Genomic DNA, 16700 nt, shown 5'->3' on the forward strand with positions numbered 1-16700 from the left:
CACGGTTACCTCCACATTGGCTCTCAGTGTGCATCTCGCACAGGAGCGCAGGCCCGGGCGCACACACACACACACAACTCTGATGCAGGGCTGAATCAATCAGACGGTGATTTAAGTTTTGCACAGGTGTGTAATCCCCCCGCCCCCCATCATCAAAATCATAATTCATATATGTTTCATATTTCAGTTTAAAAATGAATATTTAGTCTCAGTGATAACAGTTTGTTTTCAATTTTGGATATTAGCACTGATCTTTCTAACCTTACACATACAAAGTGTCCTCATTGTAGTCTTTAATGGGCTATTTTGGGTTTTGGGTGACAATATACCGAAAATACATAGAAATGACTACAGCTAATGATAATTGTGTTTCCATTCCCATAATATCTAATTTGTCTGCTTGGTGTGATGCTAAATAAGTAAATTCTTCCATAATATCTAAATGCTTATAGATATTAAATCAAGTCTGACTCTTTCAGACTTGAGAGTATGCACTGGATTATCCACTTTGCAAGCTGTCTGATTTACTTCAAATGTCACCTGTCTTGTCTCAAGATAGCAGTTTTATCTTATGTTCAACTAGTATCCAGCTAAGGGATATATCCGTTATGAGATCTGCAGGGTGCTCTGACACTTAGTTTAAGCTCTGAAGTTTCAAGCAACATTTCATTTCAAATGTCAGTTTTATGGCTTGCTGATTGTATATTTTAAAGTTTAGCCTTTTGTTCACATGAGTTCATTTGTTGGATTGCGTTGATAACAATCGTGCTTCAGATGATTTGGCATGGTTTATGTTAATTAATAAAATATTTTTGCAGGTATAAATCAAGGTCATAAACCAAAGTATTGGACAAACTATTTTTGACACAATGATGGCTTTAAATAAAAAGTAAGTCTTTCTGTAAGACGTATGAAAATCACTCACTGCACTGTGCAAAATCGCTTCTTTCAAGTAAAATAAAACTCATATCAAGATCACTTTCTCTTAAATTTGACAGGGCGTCTTTTTTTTTTTCATTCACTCATTCACTTGATGTACTGTATCTGTTGCTGGAAGGACACTGCTGATGACTATTTAACCATGATAACTCACCTACCCTCCACTCTGCTGTACATGTGTATACTGTGTACACACCATATGCATATGCTGTGTTCAGGCATCACAGTATCCTGTGCAGGGCAGGAGTCAGTAGCTTGCAGCATAGCAGGAGCAGCACATTGAATTTGTCAGCTAATGATGGTGCTGTGGCAGGACAGGCAGTCTAGTTGTGGAACATATGGTTGCTTAGGCCATTTTCCAACCTGACAGTGTTTTTTATTACCACTATTTGACTGGATGTGTCATCTTACCGGCTCACAGTTATGTCTCCTGGCACACTGTGGCTGGCAGATGTCGTGGTTCAGGTCTTACATCAGTAAAGCCACTAGGTGTCTCTCAAAGACAAACATTAGAGACATGAAGCAACAAGCTCCACCTGGCTATTTTAATAACAGCGATCACAATAAAGCACATGTTTTTTTTTAAAATAATCAATGTACTTCAGAAAAAATACAGTAAAAACAGGTTAGAAACAAAGTTATTGTGATTTAGAAATAAAGCCACCCTCCAAAAGACATTTTCCAGCTGACGTCATTTGCCCTACTTTATGAGATGGGTAAGATAATATAAGATAAGAAAAAACTATACTGATCCCAGGCCAGGGAAATAAAGTTGTTACAGACAGCAAGAATAAAAAGGAGACATAGAAAAAGAACAAAAAAAAAAACATTAAGATCTCTGAATCTGATTTTTGAGGTTATTCAGAGCATTGAAATCATTCAAAGCAGTTCAGCATAACATGCAAGAAACAAATGATCCAGTCTAAACCACAATACTACAAGGGGTGTGATGAAAAACTCCTTCATGGATACAGTTCCCCTTTTAAACCACTTATCTAATGAATTATAACCTCTACCTGGAAGTGTCTGTTAGCCTCTCTTGAAACACTTTCAGCTTCGTCAGACGCATTTTGCAGCAGGTAAATGCTTCCCCTGTGTCCCTTCTAATGAAAATGTAGATTAAGGAGTCAATCAAAGGGCTAAGATAGACCAGGGCAGTGGTCAAAACATTGCATAAATCCCTGACTGAGGTTTCTGCTTCTGATGCGTTGTCGCCTTTGATAGAATAGTAGAGGGTCCTGAAACTGAAGGGCAAAAACAAAACTGTGTATGTCCCAAACACCAGACTCAGAACCCCCAAAACTCTCCTCCTGTTCCTTATTTCATGTCTCATGGCCATGCTCTTGCTGATGGCTCTCCACGTGGCTATGAGGAGACCCAGGAGAAATGGGCCAGGGAGGAGGCAGATGATGGAGAACATCAACGAGGAGAATCTGGTGTGGATCATGAAGACATAATCCAAAGTGGAGTAGACCACTGAAAGGATCCACATGCAAATTGAAATCAGGATGGCTAATTTTGTCCTGTTCTTTGTGTGGTACCACACTGGACGGCCCACCATTACATACCTCTCGGCAGAAATCAGCAGCATGAAGCCCAAACTGGAGATCATACCCAAGTGGACAAACAGTCGTGCGACGCAGCGGGCCCTGACGAAGGGGTAGAAGGTGGCGTCAAAAAACCTGCTCACGATAAAGACAACCGTGATCAGGATTTGAATGAGGTCTGACAAGAGCAGGTTTATGGTGAAGATCGGAGCTACTCTGTCCTTCTTGAGGAGACACAGGAGAGCGTAGCAGGCCAGGCTGACTTCAGGTAGTCCTACAAGGAATATCACCCAGTCCACCACAATACCGATGGTGTTTGTGTAATAGGCTGGGTCTTTCCCGCAGAGAAGTGAAGTATTGTCACGGATCCCTGCCACCGAGCTGTTGTTCGCCATCTGCAGTGACCTTGCTTTCAGCTCTGCGTTTTTTCCACAGTGAAGCTGTATTTTTGCTGTTTCCCATTTATCGGCGTCCACTCGCAGTGGAAGAGCTCGACCGGCGTCAGCAGAGAGCCTGTTGAAGTTGAGCTCATCAGATATTATACTGCGTGTCACTTCCTGCTAACATCCCAGCACAAAAACAAACACATAAACTAATGACCCATAGAGTCGAAATCCACACGTCATGCACACAAAAGGGCTAAATGAAAACATTTAGAGTCATTATAAATTGAATTCCTTACCTTTGCATCAGTGTTTTATTGCATTATTCCCACCTGTGTTTCCTCTTAAAGCAGTGAAGCTACTCGCTGTCCGTCGAGTAGCCAGAGGTTCTTAGTTACCTCTGTTGCAGCCATTTCATGGCACACTTATTATGCAAACCAGGAGTATCTCTCTTGGGTTTACAATATGAATACAGTTGGGAAGGCAAATCTATTTTGTTGTTACACAAGCAGTGGAGATATGGTACCTATCACACTCTGACGATATACAAAACAAGGCAAAACAGGCGAGCAGGTGCTGCAGGAAGACAGAGCAGCAGTTTGAGTAGCAAGCACATGTATTCACAGTTTCGCCAGTTACACAAAAGAAAACATGCTTTTTTAAATTTCATTTTGCTTAAATAGTCATTTGAATATAAACATATGATATATATAGTAGAAGCACAAACATTAATGTAACCACACACACACACACATACACACACACACACTACGGGTCATGTCAGACCCAGTAAGGCTATAGCAACACAACCCCTGAGAGCACTGAATTAAACAAGGTTTATATATATATATATACTTTAACTTTTAATTTGGGAGAGGAATACTGTTCTTATTTCAAAAGTTGCATCGTCATGCTTGTAAATGTATGATGTGGCACATCATTACACTGTAATGATGAGCACTGTTATAATACTGTGCAGTATAATGACATTCAACTTGACCTTATGTGTGAAACTCCACTTGTCATCTACCGCTTCACCATCTCTGGAGTGGGAGCGTCTACCAGCCGGACATACCTGTGACTGACGGCTTATCAGAGGCTAAAACAAGCACACAGCTGCGTCGGCCGGATGGCCTCATTGAAATGAATGAGGGGAGTGTCTTTTTCGTAACACCAGACAAAGTGTTTTCCTGTCAACAGCTCACTCTGCTGTCTACAACCGTTGATCACTTTCAGGTCATAATTTGTTTAAGACTTGTACTGAAGGATCTATCTTGTCTTTGAATCTAAGAGCCTTTAATTTTTTTAATTAGTGTTGTTTACAACTCTTATGCCCCTTATTTAAATTGAAAATGTATAAAAAGTGACCAGTATAAGTTATATGATTAAGCTGGATTCAAGAAGTCCTTTATTTCACACAGTGTTGCTGTAGAACCACATTATTAATGAATGAATGAATTAATGTGAGTTTTCCAACTGATTTTTAAAAAAATCCTAGCCAAACTATGATTAATCATGGATCGAACAGGCTGAAATGTGTCCCAAACTGTCGTGTTAAACAGTTTAAACACCCAGTTGCCAGTTTATTAGACACACCTTGCCACAGCTATTGCAGCCTAATAGAGGTATAATGAATCTTACCTTCAAGGGTTATAATGTGCAGTGTTTTAATTTTTTTTAGAGAGGTGTTGATACAATTTTACAGCTATTTTGGTCCATCCTCACTGGTATAAATGGACAACACACAGCATGACACAGTACAACAGCACCACCAATTACAGCCAACAAAAAGATCATGCTGTTGAATCAACACCTCAACAAAAGCACAACATCTTAATCCTCATAAAGGTAGGATTTATTGCAGGACTGTTGTAGCAGACTGCACTGCGTGTACATAAAAACTGGGATCTGACTGTTTGTCTGTTCGTCAACAGCTAAAAACAAGCAGTTTATCACATCCCTGAAATGATCAAACGCTGTGCATTTAAGATAAATCACGACTTTCTCCCTCGGTGCTCTCACTTTTCTGTTGGGAGTTGCCCAGAAACAACGGCAGAAATGTTGCCTTGACAAAACTTAGAGTACGTGATTCAACCTTGCTTGTTTGGAGAAGAGAAATGCCAGCTCTGGCATAACTGTGAGGCTGATTAACGTGGCTGCTTCATGCAGCACTGAAGATCTTCAGCACTGAAGATTCTTGAGCTTGTGTTTTTCAATTGTGAAAAAAAAAAGTGTGAGGAACAAGAGTCAAAGGAAAAATACAAGCTCCTCCCTCTCAGGTCGGCACATGGCAAATTGAAATAAGCAGTTTTAAAATAGGCACTTATGAAACTGTACACCTATGTGTAAGTGCAAACTGTTTTCTTTTCAGTCTCTCTACATGCACATATTCTGAGCATCCTTGTTTACTGTGTACCTTGTTGCTTTCTACACCTGCAGCATTTGGAATCATCCTGAGGTCAGCTTTGAGAGAATATTGATCCCTCAGGTATGTGAAGGACACCTGTTTTGAGCTTGGAAGTTCAATGGCTTAAAAATGTACAATCAGTTAAATCATCCAACAAGTGAAATGCCAAAAAACATGTGCATGTCCAGCTGCATCTGCACACATGGAAATCATGTGTGGAACAGACAGGGAAAACATTTTTGTTCATATATCACAATGTCATGTCAAGTAGGACCACTGATATTCAGTTCCACAAGTTGAAATTAAAAGAGGAGGAGGTTACACATGACAATAACAAATCAAATGAGCTTAAAGGGTTTAAAGGGCGTACAAACAGTATTCACTAGAAATAAGTCAGGCAAGTCTTCTGAGAGCAAAGGCTAAATATTCCACTGTGACCTTACTGGAAAACAGTTTACTTCAAAGTTACCTAATACTTTTCCCCACGCCCCCATCTCAGGGTCATGTGACCTCTCTGAATGCAGTGCCATGGTTGAAGCAGGCTGTCAGTGGGGGGGCGGTGAATCTGTTGGGATTAGCCTCCACAGTCAACTCAGCTGACAGCACTCACGCTCACCGATGGCCAGAGCCTGCAAACGCCAGGACACAAACAGGTATGAAATCCAGCTTTTGTTCAAGATATTCATTAGAAATTCTCATTAGTTTCAGTTGAGGTTAACATACACGAGCTGGTGGTCAACATTGAAAAGCAGAGCACATGAAGAGTAAATCGGGCCAGCAAGCTGTCAAGGATGATCTCCTGATCCCCTGTGCTTGGGTCTGAGTCGAGTTAGCGCTCAGATAGGGTCAGTGTTACAGCCCTTTATTCTTACTGTGACAACCAGCAAGTCACATTCTTCTCTATAAATTGATCTACTGTAAACAATGTTTACTCAGTAAATTAAATGTTTAAATTCCATCAAGCTGTCTCACCAAACAAGTCAAGGTCAGTTTATGTGTTAAAGAGGCCTTCATTCAGCTTTATGGTAACTGTTTTGGCCATTTTTGTTAGTGATGGTGTATTACTTTACGCTGGTTTGTGAGGTGCTTCTGTTATTTTTGTCAGCCCAGTGTACTTTTTCCCAGTAATAGTGGTTAAGTATTCTATTCATAGGGCACAGTAGGCAAAAGCCCAGTAGACAGGATTACTGATCTGAGTGCATAGTTGGAGTGAAACAAGGACTTCCCACTTGCCATCAGCTCTATACTAGCTGTGTCTACATACTCGTCAGCGTTAGTACTTCTTACACCTGACAGCAGCGTGTAAGTTGTGCAAATATTGTCTTTCATTTGGTGGCACATGGGCCCACAACATGATATCTGATCATATTTTCTCTGCATGTACAATCGCTGGATGCGTTCTCCATGAAATCTGTAGGTTTTGTTATAGGGTTTTGTATGTGTAAGTAATTTAGTGTTTTTTTTAATTTCTCTTTAGTGTGTGAGTCCACTGTTTGCTTAGTAGCCTTGTGTGACGCACACACACATCAGGGATCGTCCACTCACGATGGCCTCCCTGGAGGAAGAGCTAACCTGCTCTATATGCCGAGACACCTTCAGCCAAGCCCAACCCCTGCCCTGTGGTCACAGCTTCTGCCCTGCCTGCATCCGCGAGGCCTGGAGGGACCAGGGCGACGGCAGAACTCGCTTTACCTGCACCCAGTGTCAGGAGGAGCATGGTGAAGTGCTGTGTGACAGCTGCCCTCCACAGCCAGCGGATGAACAGCCATCGCTGGCAGTCAAGACCTGCCTGAGGTGCGAAGTGTCGCTGTGTGCTGAGCACCTCCAGCCTCACCTGGAGAGGCCGGCGTTTAGCACCCACCTGTTGGTGGATCCTCTGGGGGACCTCTCCCAGCGAAGGTGCCCAACACACACAGAGATGTTGCGCTACTACTGTGCCGATGAGAGGGTGTACGTGTGCGGTGACTGTCTGCTGGAGGGAGGCCATGTTCAGCACAAAGTGAAGGCACTGAGGCAGGTGGAGGAGGATCTGAAGGTCAGCTGAAAGACTACACAATATGTGTGTGTTTTTATGTTTGTTTGTACATCGCTCATATATGTGTGATTCCACAGATCATTCTCCAGACCCTGCTCAGTAAAGCAGAGGAGAAGCTGAAAGATGGAGAGCGACTCCTCAAAGAGCACGGCAATATTGATGCCACCATGGCTGTGAGTAAAACTGTTTGAACTGCAGGGGAAATGTTGCATAATGAAGCTCTGGGTAGATGATCTGTGCACCCTGTACTGCTCAATTTACAACCCAAAAGGGACCCCTAATTTAAATCCTTCCCATGTATGATAACCCTCACACTGGCCTTGTTCTCCTTATATTTCAAATGGACCAGATGGTTTGTCTCAATCACTGGTCTGGCACCAACCACCACTTTCATGACCGGTTGCAGGACTCTCTGAAGCAGGATGACACCCAGGTGGAGCGGCTGGGCTCAGACCTGCAGGTGCAGGTGAAGAACCTGGTGGTGGCTCTGAGGGAGATCACCAAGAGGGAGAGACAGCAGGTCATAGAGCGTGTGCATGAAGACTGCTCCAAGGTGAGAGAGGACATGAGCCAGACACTGAGCATCCAGCACTATCTGGCCTCGCTGCTGGCAGAGACGGACCCCTTCCTGCTCATCTGGGTGAGACATACAATTCTGATTGTGACTGCAATTGTGTTATTGTATAAGTGGGGTAGCCACTGCCACTGAGACATAATGATACAGTGCTCTCAGTTGTGGAACGAGCTGTTGGTCCCATTTAGCTTCTGAAGTGCTAAACAGAATATCTCAATCCAGTTGAATCAGTCCTCTTTCTGCTGACTCAAAGGATGGCAACTTTGGTCCTGAATATGTCAAAACCCATTCAAAGGACTGCCATGAAATCTTATACAGACATTCATGGTCTTCAGAGCATGAATTCTGCCAACTTTGGTGATTCCCTGACTTTTCCCCTTCTGTCACCATGAGATTGGGTTTGAGTGAAATGTGTCAACAACAATTGAATGGACTGCCATGAAAATTGGTACAGATATTCATGTTTCCTTCAGCATGCATCATAGTTACTTGCCAACTTTTTCTGTAGCACCATTGTCAGAAAACTTTGGTTTATGAGCAAATACCTGCAAAAGTGGCATTCCCATCAGCCTCAGGTTGTACTTCATGTTCAGAGATTATTAAAGGGATAGTTCAGGAGAAGCAGACAGTGGTATCAGCATAGAAGCTAAGCAATGCACTCTGCAAGACCAACCTAAAATAATCAATATTAGTTTAAGTGTTTGCTATATGTTATATATCTTCTGTGCTTTACCTTGCTGTTAGACAGCCTTTTCCTTTGGCAATATATTTTCTCAGATGAAAACAACAACTGATCCACACCACTGCTAAATAAGACAGATAAGTTCTTACTGAAGTGCACTGCTGCACTGAAACATCAGGTAATATAGGTCTAAATACCTAGAGTTATTCACTTTTCCTCATTCCTCACATAAGTCATGATTAGTGCACTATGTGATGTCACCAGTTTCTTAGTCTAAACCAGTGAGAACAGACAAAACAACATACAACAACAGAAATGACCAAAATCGCGAGTGGTGAAACACCGACAGAGGAAAAAGGGTCTTTAAACTGTTAAACATTGTAATAACAAAAATCAATTTATTTTCTCAAAAAGAGGCAGATAGTTTCAGAAGAGGGTGCAGCCTATGTTCAGCACTTGTATTATTATTGATGGTAAATATCTACCTAAGTGTGCAGGTCCACAGATGGTTAGTCATATGTCTGAATGGCGGTTTAACCTTGCGTTTCTTTATATTCATATCCAGCTGGGCAGATTCACAAGGACATTTGTAACTCTTTCTTTAAATCAATCTTTCTTTTACATGTTTTTATTCAGCTGTCCTTCACTCTTCTTTCTTCAGGCATTTCAATCAGATGACACAAAGTAAGTCCAGAATAGGTCAATGTCACTTTTTTAGTACTATAGGCTATGTCCTTAGGGGTGTGTGTGTGTGTGTGTGTGTGTCTGTGTGTGTGTGTAGGAAGGCAGTCTTTGTATGAACGTAGGGGATAGCAAAGACAATGAGACACGAGGAGACGATATAATAAACAGATAAATGTAGTTATTTCATTACAGAAGCCTTTAATCGATATGTGTTCATGACTTCAAATGAGATTCCTCCTACAATATATGTTGTGCTCTTGTATTGTAGGTTACTAGCCGACCTGAACAGATCAATTTTCATCCCCGATAACGTCAGTCTAGACAGGAAACACATCCTGGAGGACGTTGAGAACAAGTATCGGGAGTTCATCACTGCCACCCTTCGCTGCCTCAGTGAACTCAAGAGGGAGCTCTGTGAGTGGCAGATGGGTGACACATGCTCGCCCCTTTAACTTTCTTAAAGGAATGGTTTCACTTTTTTGGAAAAAGCTCTTATTCGCTTTCTTGGCCAATCTCATATTTGTCTGTTACATATGAAGCTACAGCCAGCAGCCGGTTAGCTTAGGAAATGGGAGAACTGCTAGCGTGACTCTGTCACACATAATCCTCCATTAAACCACAACTTGTCACCCTAACACTTTGGTTTTTGTATCAACTATAAAAACAACATATATTGTCTTAAATTGTGAGCTTTATAGTTGCCTTTATGCTAAGATAAGCTAACTGTCTACGAATATTCAAATCTCATTATGGCAAAGGAATGATCTGCCATACTCTGCCTCTGATTGCCTCATCCTGATTTTCTTACCCTAACCCTAACCAATCATCACTCCTCGTGGCAAAGCAACAAGTAGCCAATCAGAGGCAGAGTAGGTAAATTAGCTACTAGTAGCTAAATTATGAATTCCATAGTTGGATTCATAATTTAGCCTCCTCGTTTAGCTTTATATTTATATTATTGACATAAGAGTGGTATTGATCTGCTCATCAACCTCTTGGCAAGAAAGCCTTTTCTGAAAAAGTCAAATGTCAAAGATGAAGTCATCTTTTGATTTTTGATTTAGAATTTCATGTATTATTTAAGATTAATTTAACAGATATAGAGGTCCTTTAAGTCATTGATCCCCAACCCGTAGGCCGCGGCCTAGTGGGCCGTGGGTCATTTGGTACTGGGCCGCACAGAAAGAAAAAATAATTTCCATTATTTTGTTTTTTCACATAATTTGAAAACCAGGTGGTGCCTGACAGTGCCAGTCTGCAGCCAGGTCCTCTTGACATGATTAAAAAGTGGATTTACGTTCATTATTATTGTTATTATTATTATTAAAGAGAAAATACCACAGTTTTTAATGCCGATCTTATCATTTTATTTTGTTTTTATCTGCTACACCTTTAGACTGGGCCGTGAAAATATTGTCAGACATTAAACTGGGCCATGGTACAGAAAAGGTTGGCTTTAAGTGGTCTCCTTTGTGTGGTAATAAGACTGTACACGGATGGTTGCAGTTCAATAATATGTGGGTGTCTGGAACTGGAAATTTTTCTCAGTTCATAAAAAGGAAAAAAAACTTTGTTTCCACGAGCAGCAACAAACTGTAGATCCTGTTTTATATATATTATATTGATTTTATTGTTTTATTTCCCTCTAATACAGTAACCAGCCCTTTAACTCTGGACACGAACACGGCTCATCCTCTGTTGAGCATCTCTGATGACCTCCGCTCAGCGACACGGGTTAAAAACCGCCTTCCCTGCGCCGCTCACCCCGAACGTTTTGACCACTGGCCGCAGGTCCTCACCGTCCAGACCCTCTCCTCTGGGACTCACTACTGGGAGCTGGAGGCTGAGGGATTCTGGGATATCGGCGTCTGCTATAGAAGTATTGGACGGAAGGGGAAAGACGGCAATGCCTTCGGGAACAACAAGGTATATAAGACACCTACTGTAGTAGATTTAGTTGGTAGCACTCAACCATTTATGTCACATTTTGTTGTTCATGTAGACAAATAAAATGAGTGGGAGCTTCTGCTTGATGCCAGTGGTATTTGTTGTGCTGTTTCTGAGCACCTTTCCCATAAACCCTTCCCTGGCAATACTCTGAGTTTGTTTTGTCTGTGTTTGTGTTCAGAGAAAATGAAAAGAGCCATTCCCATACCCATTCAGTTATCTGTCATAGAAGAAACTATTCATTTGTGCTCAACAGCAGAACCCTCTTCCTGTGTTACGCTGTACAAAATCTGTGCTCCAAAGCAATGCAACCTTTTTACAGCACTATCAAGGTTTCCATCCAAATGTAGCACAAATTTTAACCAAGTTTTGAGGAAATATTAGGAGTTGGTTCATTCAGATAAACAGCTGGTGGTGCTAATTCTCTTTACCACTGTAGAAGAAGAGATGCAATGAGATGATGCAATTAAGAGAGCGCCGGTCAAACCTCAAACAGTGAAATGTTATGTTTGTTTCATGTATTAAAGGTGGATTGAGTCATTCTGAGAACTTCAACTTCAGTGAATATCTCCTCACAGTCTGCTGGATTTCTGTTCCGTGTGCACTGAAATAAAAATCCAGCCTTTGTGTATAGCCCTGGCTCTGTGAATAGGACACAAAGTGGCCTGGGCCGAGCCACACAGCACTATTCCAGCCAAGTTCCAGTTGACTAATCAGTTAATTGTTTCAACTCTAGTTGCAACCAAAAAGAAAACACGGTCCTTGATTAAAATGCGTTTGTTAAATTCCCAGGTATCATGGAGCCTGACACAGCAGCACGACAGGAAGCTGGCTGCCTGGCACAACCGCAGGAAGACCCGCCTCGTGTACCAAATGACTGGCGACCGAGTCGCCATCGCTGTGGACTACGGCGCAGGCACCATCACCTTCTCCGAGGTGGGACCGTCTAGCAGCCTGACCCACATCCACACTTTCTCGACCACGTTCACTCAGCCCGTGTGCTTGGGCTTTGGACTCTACAAAGCTGAGCTCAACAGCCGCATCTCTCTGGTCAAAGTCTGAGGCGGACAAAAGGGAAAGGTGGAGAAAGTAACACTGACGGACCCTCGGCTGGTTTAACTATGGCAAAGCCGTGCTGAGACAAAGTGGTGTTGATTTATTTCCTCACTTCTGGAAAGACAGATCTCAGGCTGAAGGCTGAGCTCTTCTACTACTCAATATAGCGACAAAACCACATCTGCAAAAACTCTGATCAGGTGATATTGTGATAATGTGAGTGGATCCTTAGCAAATGAAGACGCTCCTTTGAAAAATACCACAAATAGGTTCCCTAACAAAACTGCTAAATTGTTACTTGCTTTTCATTCCTCTTTGATTACATATGCAGATGACTGGTGATTTAAAATATGTTACAATTGTGTAAAAGAAAGCTTCAAATTTTGGTAACTCTGGATGCCAGAAATAATTTTGTCAGGTGTATCAGAAAGAGGACGCTAACTCTGACTGTCTACCTCAGTTTGACTGGAAGCTAAATTTTGTGAATTCCAAATTATGTCCATGTCTGTAGGCATTAAATGCGTCTTCCTGAGCCTGGTTCATGTGTTTGCGTACTCAAAAAACAAGAAGAAAACAAAAAAGAAAAACAACACTTAAGCATGGTCCTTTGAAATTGATGCACATGTCCTGTTAATCCAGTCTGATATCTGCTATAGTGTCTGATAGGAGAAGCTACCTAACTACATCAAGCACTGGAGGAGGAAATTGAAGGTGCGCCAGCATTTGATCCTTTTTAACTCAACTTGAAGACACACAAGAGGGAATCACTGATTTGATTGGATATTAAAGAAATAAGGAAAACAGCTGCCACTCGCTCGCTAGCTTTGCTCTTTGAAGCAGCTCAGATGCCCAATTATCCTCCCATTTTCTTTATTTCTCTGTAAAGGTGAGTGGGCGGATGTAACATAGAGGGTGAGAAAGAAGCAGACGGAAAAGGGGGTGGCTGAGAGAGGGAGAGAGGGAGAGAGGGAGAGAGAAAGAGAGATCAGAGCATACTCCGGCTTGGTTACGATCGCACTGGCTGCCGTGCTGGGAAATAATGTGATAGGAGAGCAAGAGGACGGGGATTTTTGATCGTCTCACGGTGCTCCAGCTGCGAGGAAACAACTGTGCTCACCTGGTATGGAAGTCAAGACTGTTCAGACGGAAACAGGTGATCATCTGTTTTTATTTGTCCACTTCCAATACTGGTATGTTGCTGCACAGCATAAATAGCCGGGTCATTTTAGAACACTTGTTGTGAGGTGAATAACAGATCATTTTGCAGTAATGTGGCTCCTTCTCCAACCAAAAAGCAGCTGTTTTTGTGTGTAAGGAAGTAAGTTTAATCAGTGCTAAGAAAAAGGTGTTTTCACAAGAGAATGGCATTTAAAAATGTACTGTTTGAAACTTAATGGCATCACCTGAGGTCAACTCTGATTTAATGTTTCATGTGTCTGAGTTAAACAACAGAATGGCTGTTGAACTTTGAGAGAAAATAAAAGCAGGATGCAAAAAGTGGCATTTTTTCGTATTTATAGCTACTCTATCTGCGTCCATAGGTGTGAAACAAAAGCACAAGTGAGAGCGAGTGCGTGTGCGTGTCGTGTGAGGGAATGCGTGTTGAGCAGCGTTGGGAGGGAGGGGGTATGTGTAAAAGACAGATGGTCACTCAGTGGAGTTGTTCCCCCACTCCCTCTCTCTTTGTCACTCCCTTCTGGGTCCTACATCTTTTCCCTGTCACCTCTCCAGAATCTTACCTCATCTGTTTTTATTTCCTCACCTCTCCTCGGCGTCATTTATCGTCCCGTCCTTCTCCCCGTCAGTTAAGAGTCTCAGCTCGGATCTTCACTCGCTGCGCTGCACTCAGTCTTTTTCTAACCCTTTCTTCCCTTTCGCAGCTACGTCTCGTCTCCCTTCTCGTCAGGTTTTTTGCTGAAGAAACCAACTTGAAAGCATCGAGAGATTTTCAGTGATTGTCATTCTGGCCCCTGCTGACTCAGCACGTACGACGCTTTGGGATTTGTGGGGGCAAAGAGGAAAAACAATAAAGAAAGACAGAAAAGGAGTGAGTGACAGCTATGGCCATTGAACAATTCTGAGTATTTTCTGAATATCATTTGGCTCTCAGACCCATCTGCTGCTTCTATTGCTGCCTGGGTGCATATCAGTGTACTTTAGTTGGTCCCAGCCAAAACTAGAAAGACAGTTTGTTTCACCGTAGCATGTTTGTTTTCATGTCAACTTGTCCAAAGTGACACTTCTCTACAGTAGCATCGATCAGGCATATTTGGCTTAACCACCCAGGTTCAGTCATGCACCCCACGTTAGTCGCCTTCGACCTCCCCCTACTGCTGGCTGTGCTCCTGCTGTGGGGCCCTATGGAGTCGAGGGCCCAGAATGACACAGAGCCCATCATCCTTGAGGGGAAATGCTTGGTCGTATGTGATTCCACTCCCTCATCCGAGCCCGCCGGTAACGCCCTGGGCATGTCGGTCCGCTCCGGCTCCGGCCGGGTGGCCTTCTCCGCCAGCCGCCAAACCAACCACGAGCCCACAGACATGAGCAACCGCACCATGATCATCTACTTTGATAATGTGAGTATATCACCGCTTCTGGCTTTAAGTTACAGGATGTCATTTTGCAGTTCAAATAAAGCTCATTGTTGACATGAGAGGGCAGATTACTTCAAACCTTTCAGGTAGTTTGAACAAAGTTCTCCACTGTAGCCTCCTCTTAGACAGCTCCTTATTTCATAGGACACGATCTTTTCACAGAGCCATGGTAAAAATTGATCAGTTTACCCATACAGCTTATGTGAGCTGTATTCCAAGTGTTTCGTAGTCGGAGTTCTTCTGCCAATAAGATGCACATATTAGAGTTCAGACGGTGAGGAAAAATGCTAATGAAGTAAGCAGTGAACTTTCAGACTCACGGTGCAGCCGTGCTGCATGGGCTGCATTTTCATGGGCATTTGGGGCTTTTTTTGGGGGGAAATGTGGAAAAAATAGGACTCAGTATTTTGGGAGTCTGAAATCTGACTGCATGGATAGAAAGAATGACCCAAAAGACCCTGCAGTGATGCACTCAGGGGGAAATCTTGCGACAACAGCCCCACTGTTTATCACTGGGCTTCCAGAGCTTTTTTCTCTGCCATACTTCTATATTTCCATGTGTAACTTATATATATCACTTTGCCTTCCTCCCTTTTCTCCCTTCCATGCTGTTGTATCAGATTTTGGTGAACGTGGGCACTCATTTTGACCAAGAGAGCAGTGTCTTCCTGGCACCAAGAAGAGGCGTGTACAGCTTCAACTTCCATGTTGTAAAGGCCTACAATCGACAAACTATTCAGGTATGACACCTAAACTATAACTCTTATAGTCTGACCTGCAGAGGATCAACACGCGCTCTCTAATCCCTTTATTTGCTCTCTCTTAGGTCAGCCTGATGCTGAATGGCTGGCCGATGATTTCAGCTTTCGCCGGGGACCAGGACGTGACCAGAGAAGCTGCCACTAACGCCGGCCTGGTGATTATGGAGAAGGGGGACAAGGCCTACCTCAGACTGGAGAGAGGCAACCTGATGGGAGGCTGGAAGTACTCGACCTTCTCTGGGTTCCTGGTCTTCCCCTTGTGAGGAATGTGGAGGGAGAGCAGGTTCAAATGTTGGAAGGGTGAGAATCAGATAAAGAATGAGGATAAAATGCAGGCTTCAGTCTGTAACTCTTAATACAGTGCATGACAGGATGTGTTTTATGCAAAAAATGAGATGAAGATTGTTCAAAATTAAGATAATCCTCACCGGAGACCAAAAGACACAAACATTCAGTAAACGAGATTTATCTGTGGATTTACTTTGCTCTGTTTCTGTGTATAAATATCTGTTGGCTTTGTATAAGAGATATTTCAATTGTGACAAAATTATAAAGTAGCCATGTGCAATGTGGGCTTTTGTGCTATGTTTTGGGTTTTTTTCATTCAAAATGTTTGCAACACTGCTGTGCTCCACATGGCATCCTGAATAGCTAACAAACTTGCCAAACTTGCCCTGTACTCTGCTGTGTCGTATGACTGATGCTCCTCTATATGCCCGTGAGTCTCCTGCAACAAATGTTCGTTTACACAGAAATTTCTATTGAGGGGAAAATATTAAAATAAAATCATATAATGTTGGTTCAGCATATCGCTTTTGCATGCGTGGTCAAATATTCCTTTCCACAAGCATTTGAAGACAGACAATATTTTATGAAACATTGCCAGATCAACTGTTCGGTGTTGGGGGTGTGACAGTTGAATCTGCATATGCAAAGCAGTATTTCTCCCTCCTCTCATGGTACCCTACCCATTGCCGCGGCAGCTGTTTGTAAATATAGCTCTCACCAGCAGAGCTGGTGTTGGCGTGGACCAAGCAGACCAGCATGGGGCAGAGTGCAAGTGTGGTGAATAGCGGATACTCCTCGCAGGG

The 16700-nt window shown here is 42.7% G+C and overlaps 3 protein-coding genes across 3 annotated transcripts; 2 read left to right on the forward strand and 1 right to left on the reverse strand.

Moving 5' to 3' along the window:
* Nucleotides 1-1951: 1951 nt before the first annotated feature.
* On the reverse strand, nucleotides 1952-2881 carry LOC121614829 (C3a anaphylatoxin chemotactic receptor-like). The gene has a single exon (XM_041948915.1). The coding sequence runs from the start codon at nucleotides 2879-2881 to the stop codon at nucleotides 1952-1954; it is 930 nt and encodes a 309-aa protein (XP_041804849.1).
* A 3941-nt stretch (nucleotides 2882-6822) lies between these two features.
* On the forward strand, nucleotides 6823-12260 carry trim110 (tripartite motif containing 110). The gene is made up of 7 exons (XM_041948916.1): nucleotides 6823-7311; nucleotides 7389-7478; nucleotides 7709-7951; nucleotides 9229-9251; nucleotides 9520-9665; nucleotides 10906-11177; nucleotides 11991-12260. The coding sequence occupies exons 1-7, from the start codon at nucleotides 6823-6825 to the stop codon at nucleotides 12258-12260; spliced, it is 1533 nt and encodes a 510-aa protein (XP_041804850.1).
* A 2288-nt stretch (nucleotides 12261-14548) lies between these two features.
* cbln12 (cerebellin 12) lies at nucleotides 14549-15872 on the forward strand. The gene is made up of 3 exons (XM_041949771.1): nucleotides 14549-14830; nucleotides 15469-15588; nucleotides 15675-15872. The coding sequence occupies exons 1-3, from the start codon at nucleotides 14549-14551 to the stop codon at nucleotides 15870-15872; spliced, it is 600 nt and encodes a 199-aa protein (XP_041805705.1).
* Nucleotides 15873-16700: the final 828 nt, after the last annotated feature.

Source organism: Chelmon rostratus, chromosome 12 (genome assembly GCF_017976325.1).
Source record: "Chelmon rostratus isolate fCheRos1 chromosome 12, fCheRos1.pri, whole genome shotgun sequence".
Classification (NCBI taxonomy): Eukaryota; Metazoa; Chordata; class Actinopteri; order Chaetodontiformes; family Chaetodontidae; genus Chelmon; species Chelmon rostratus.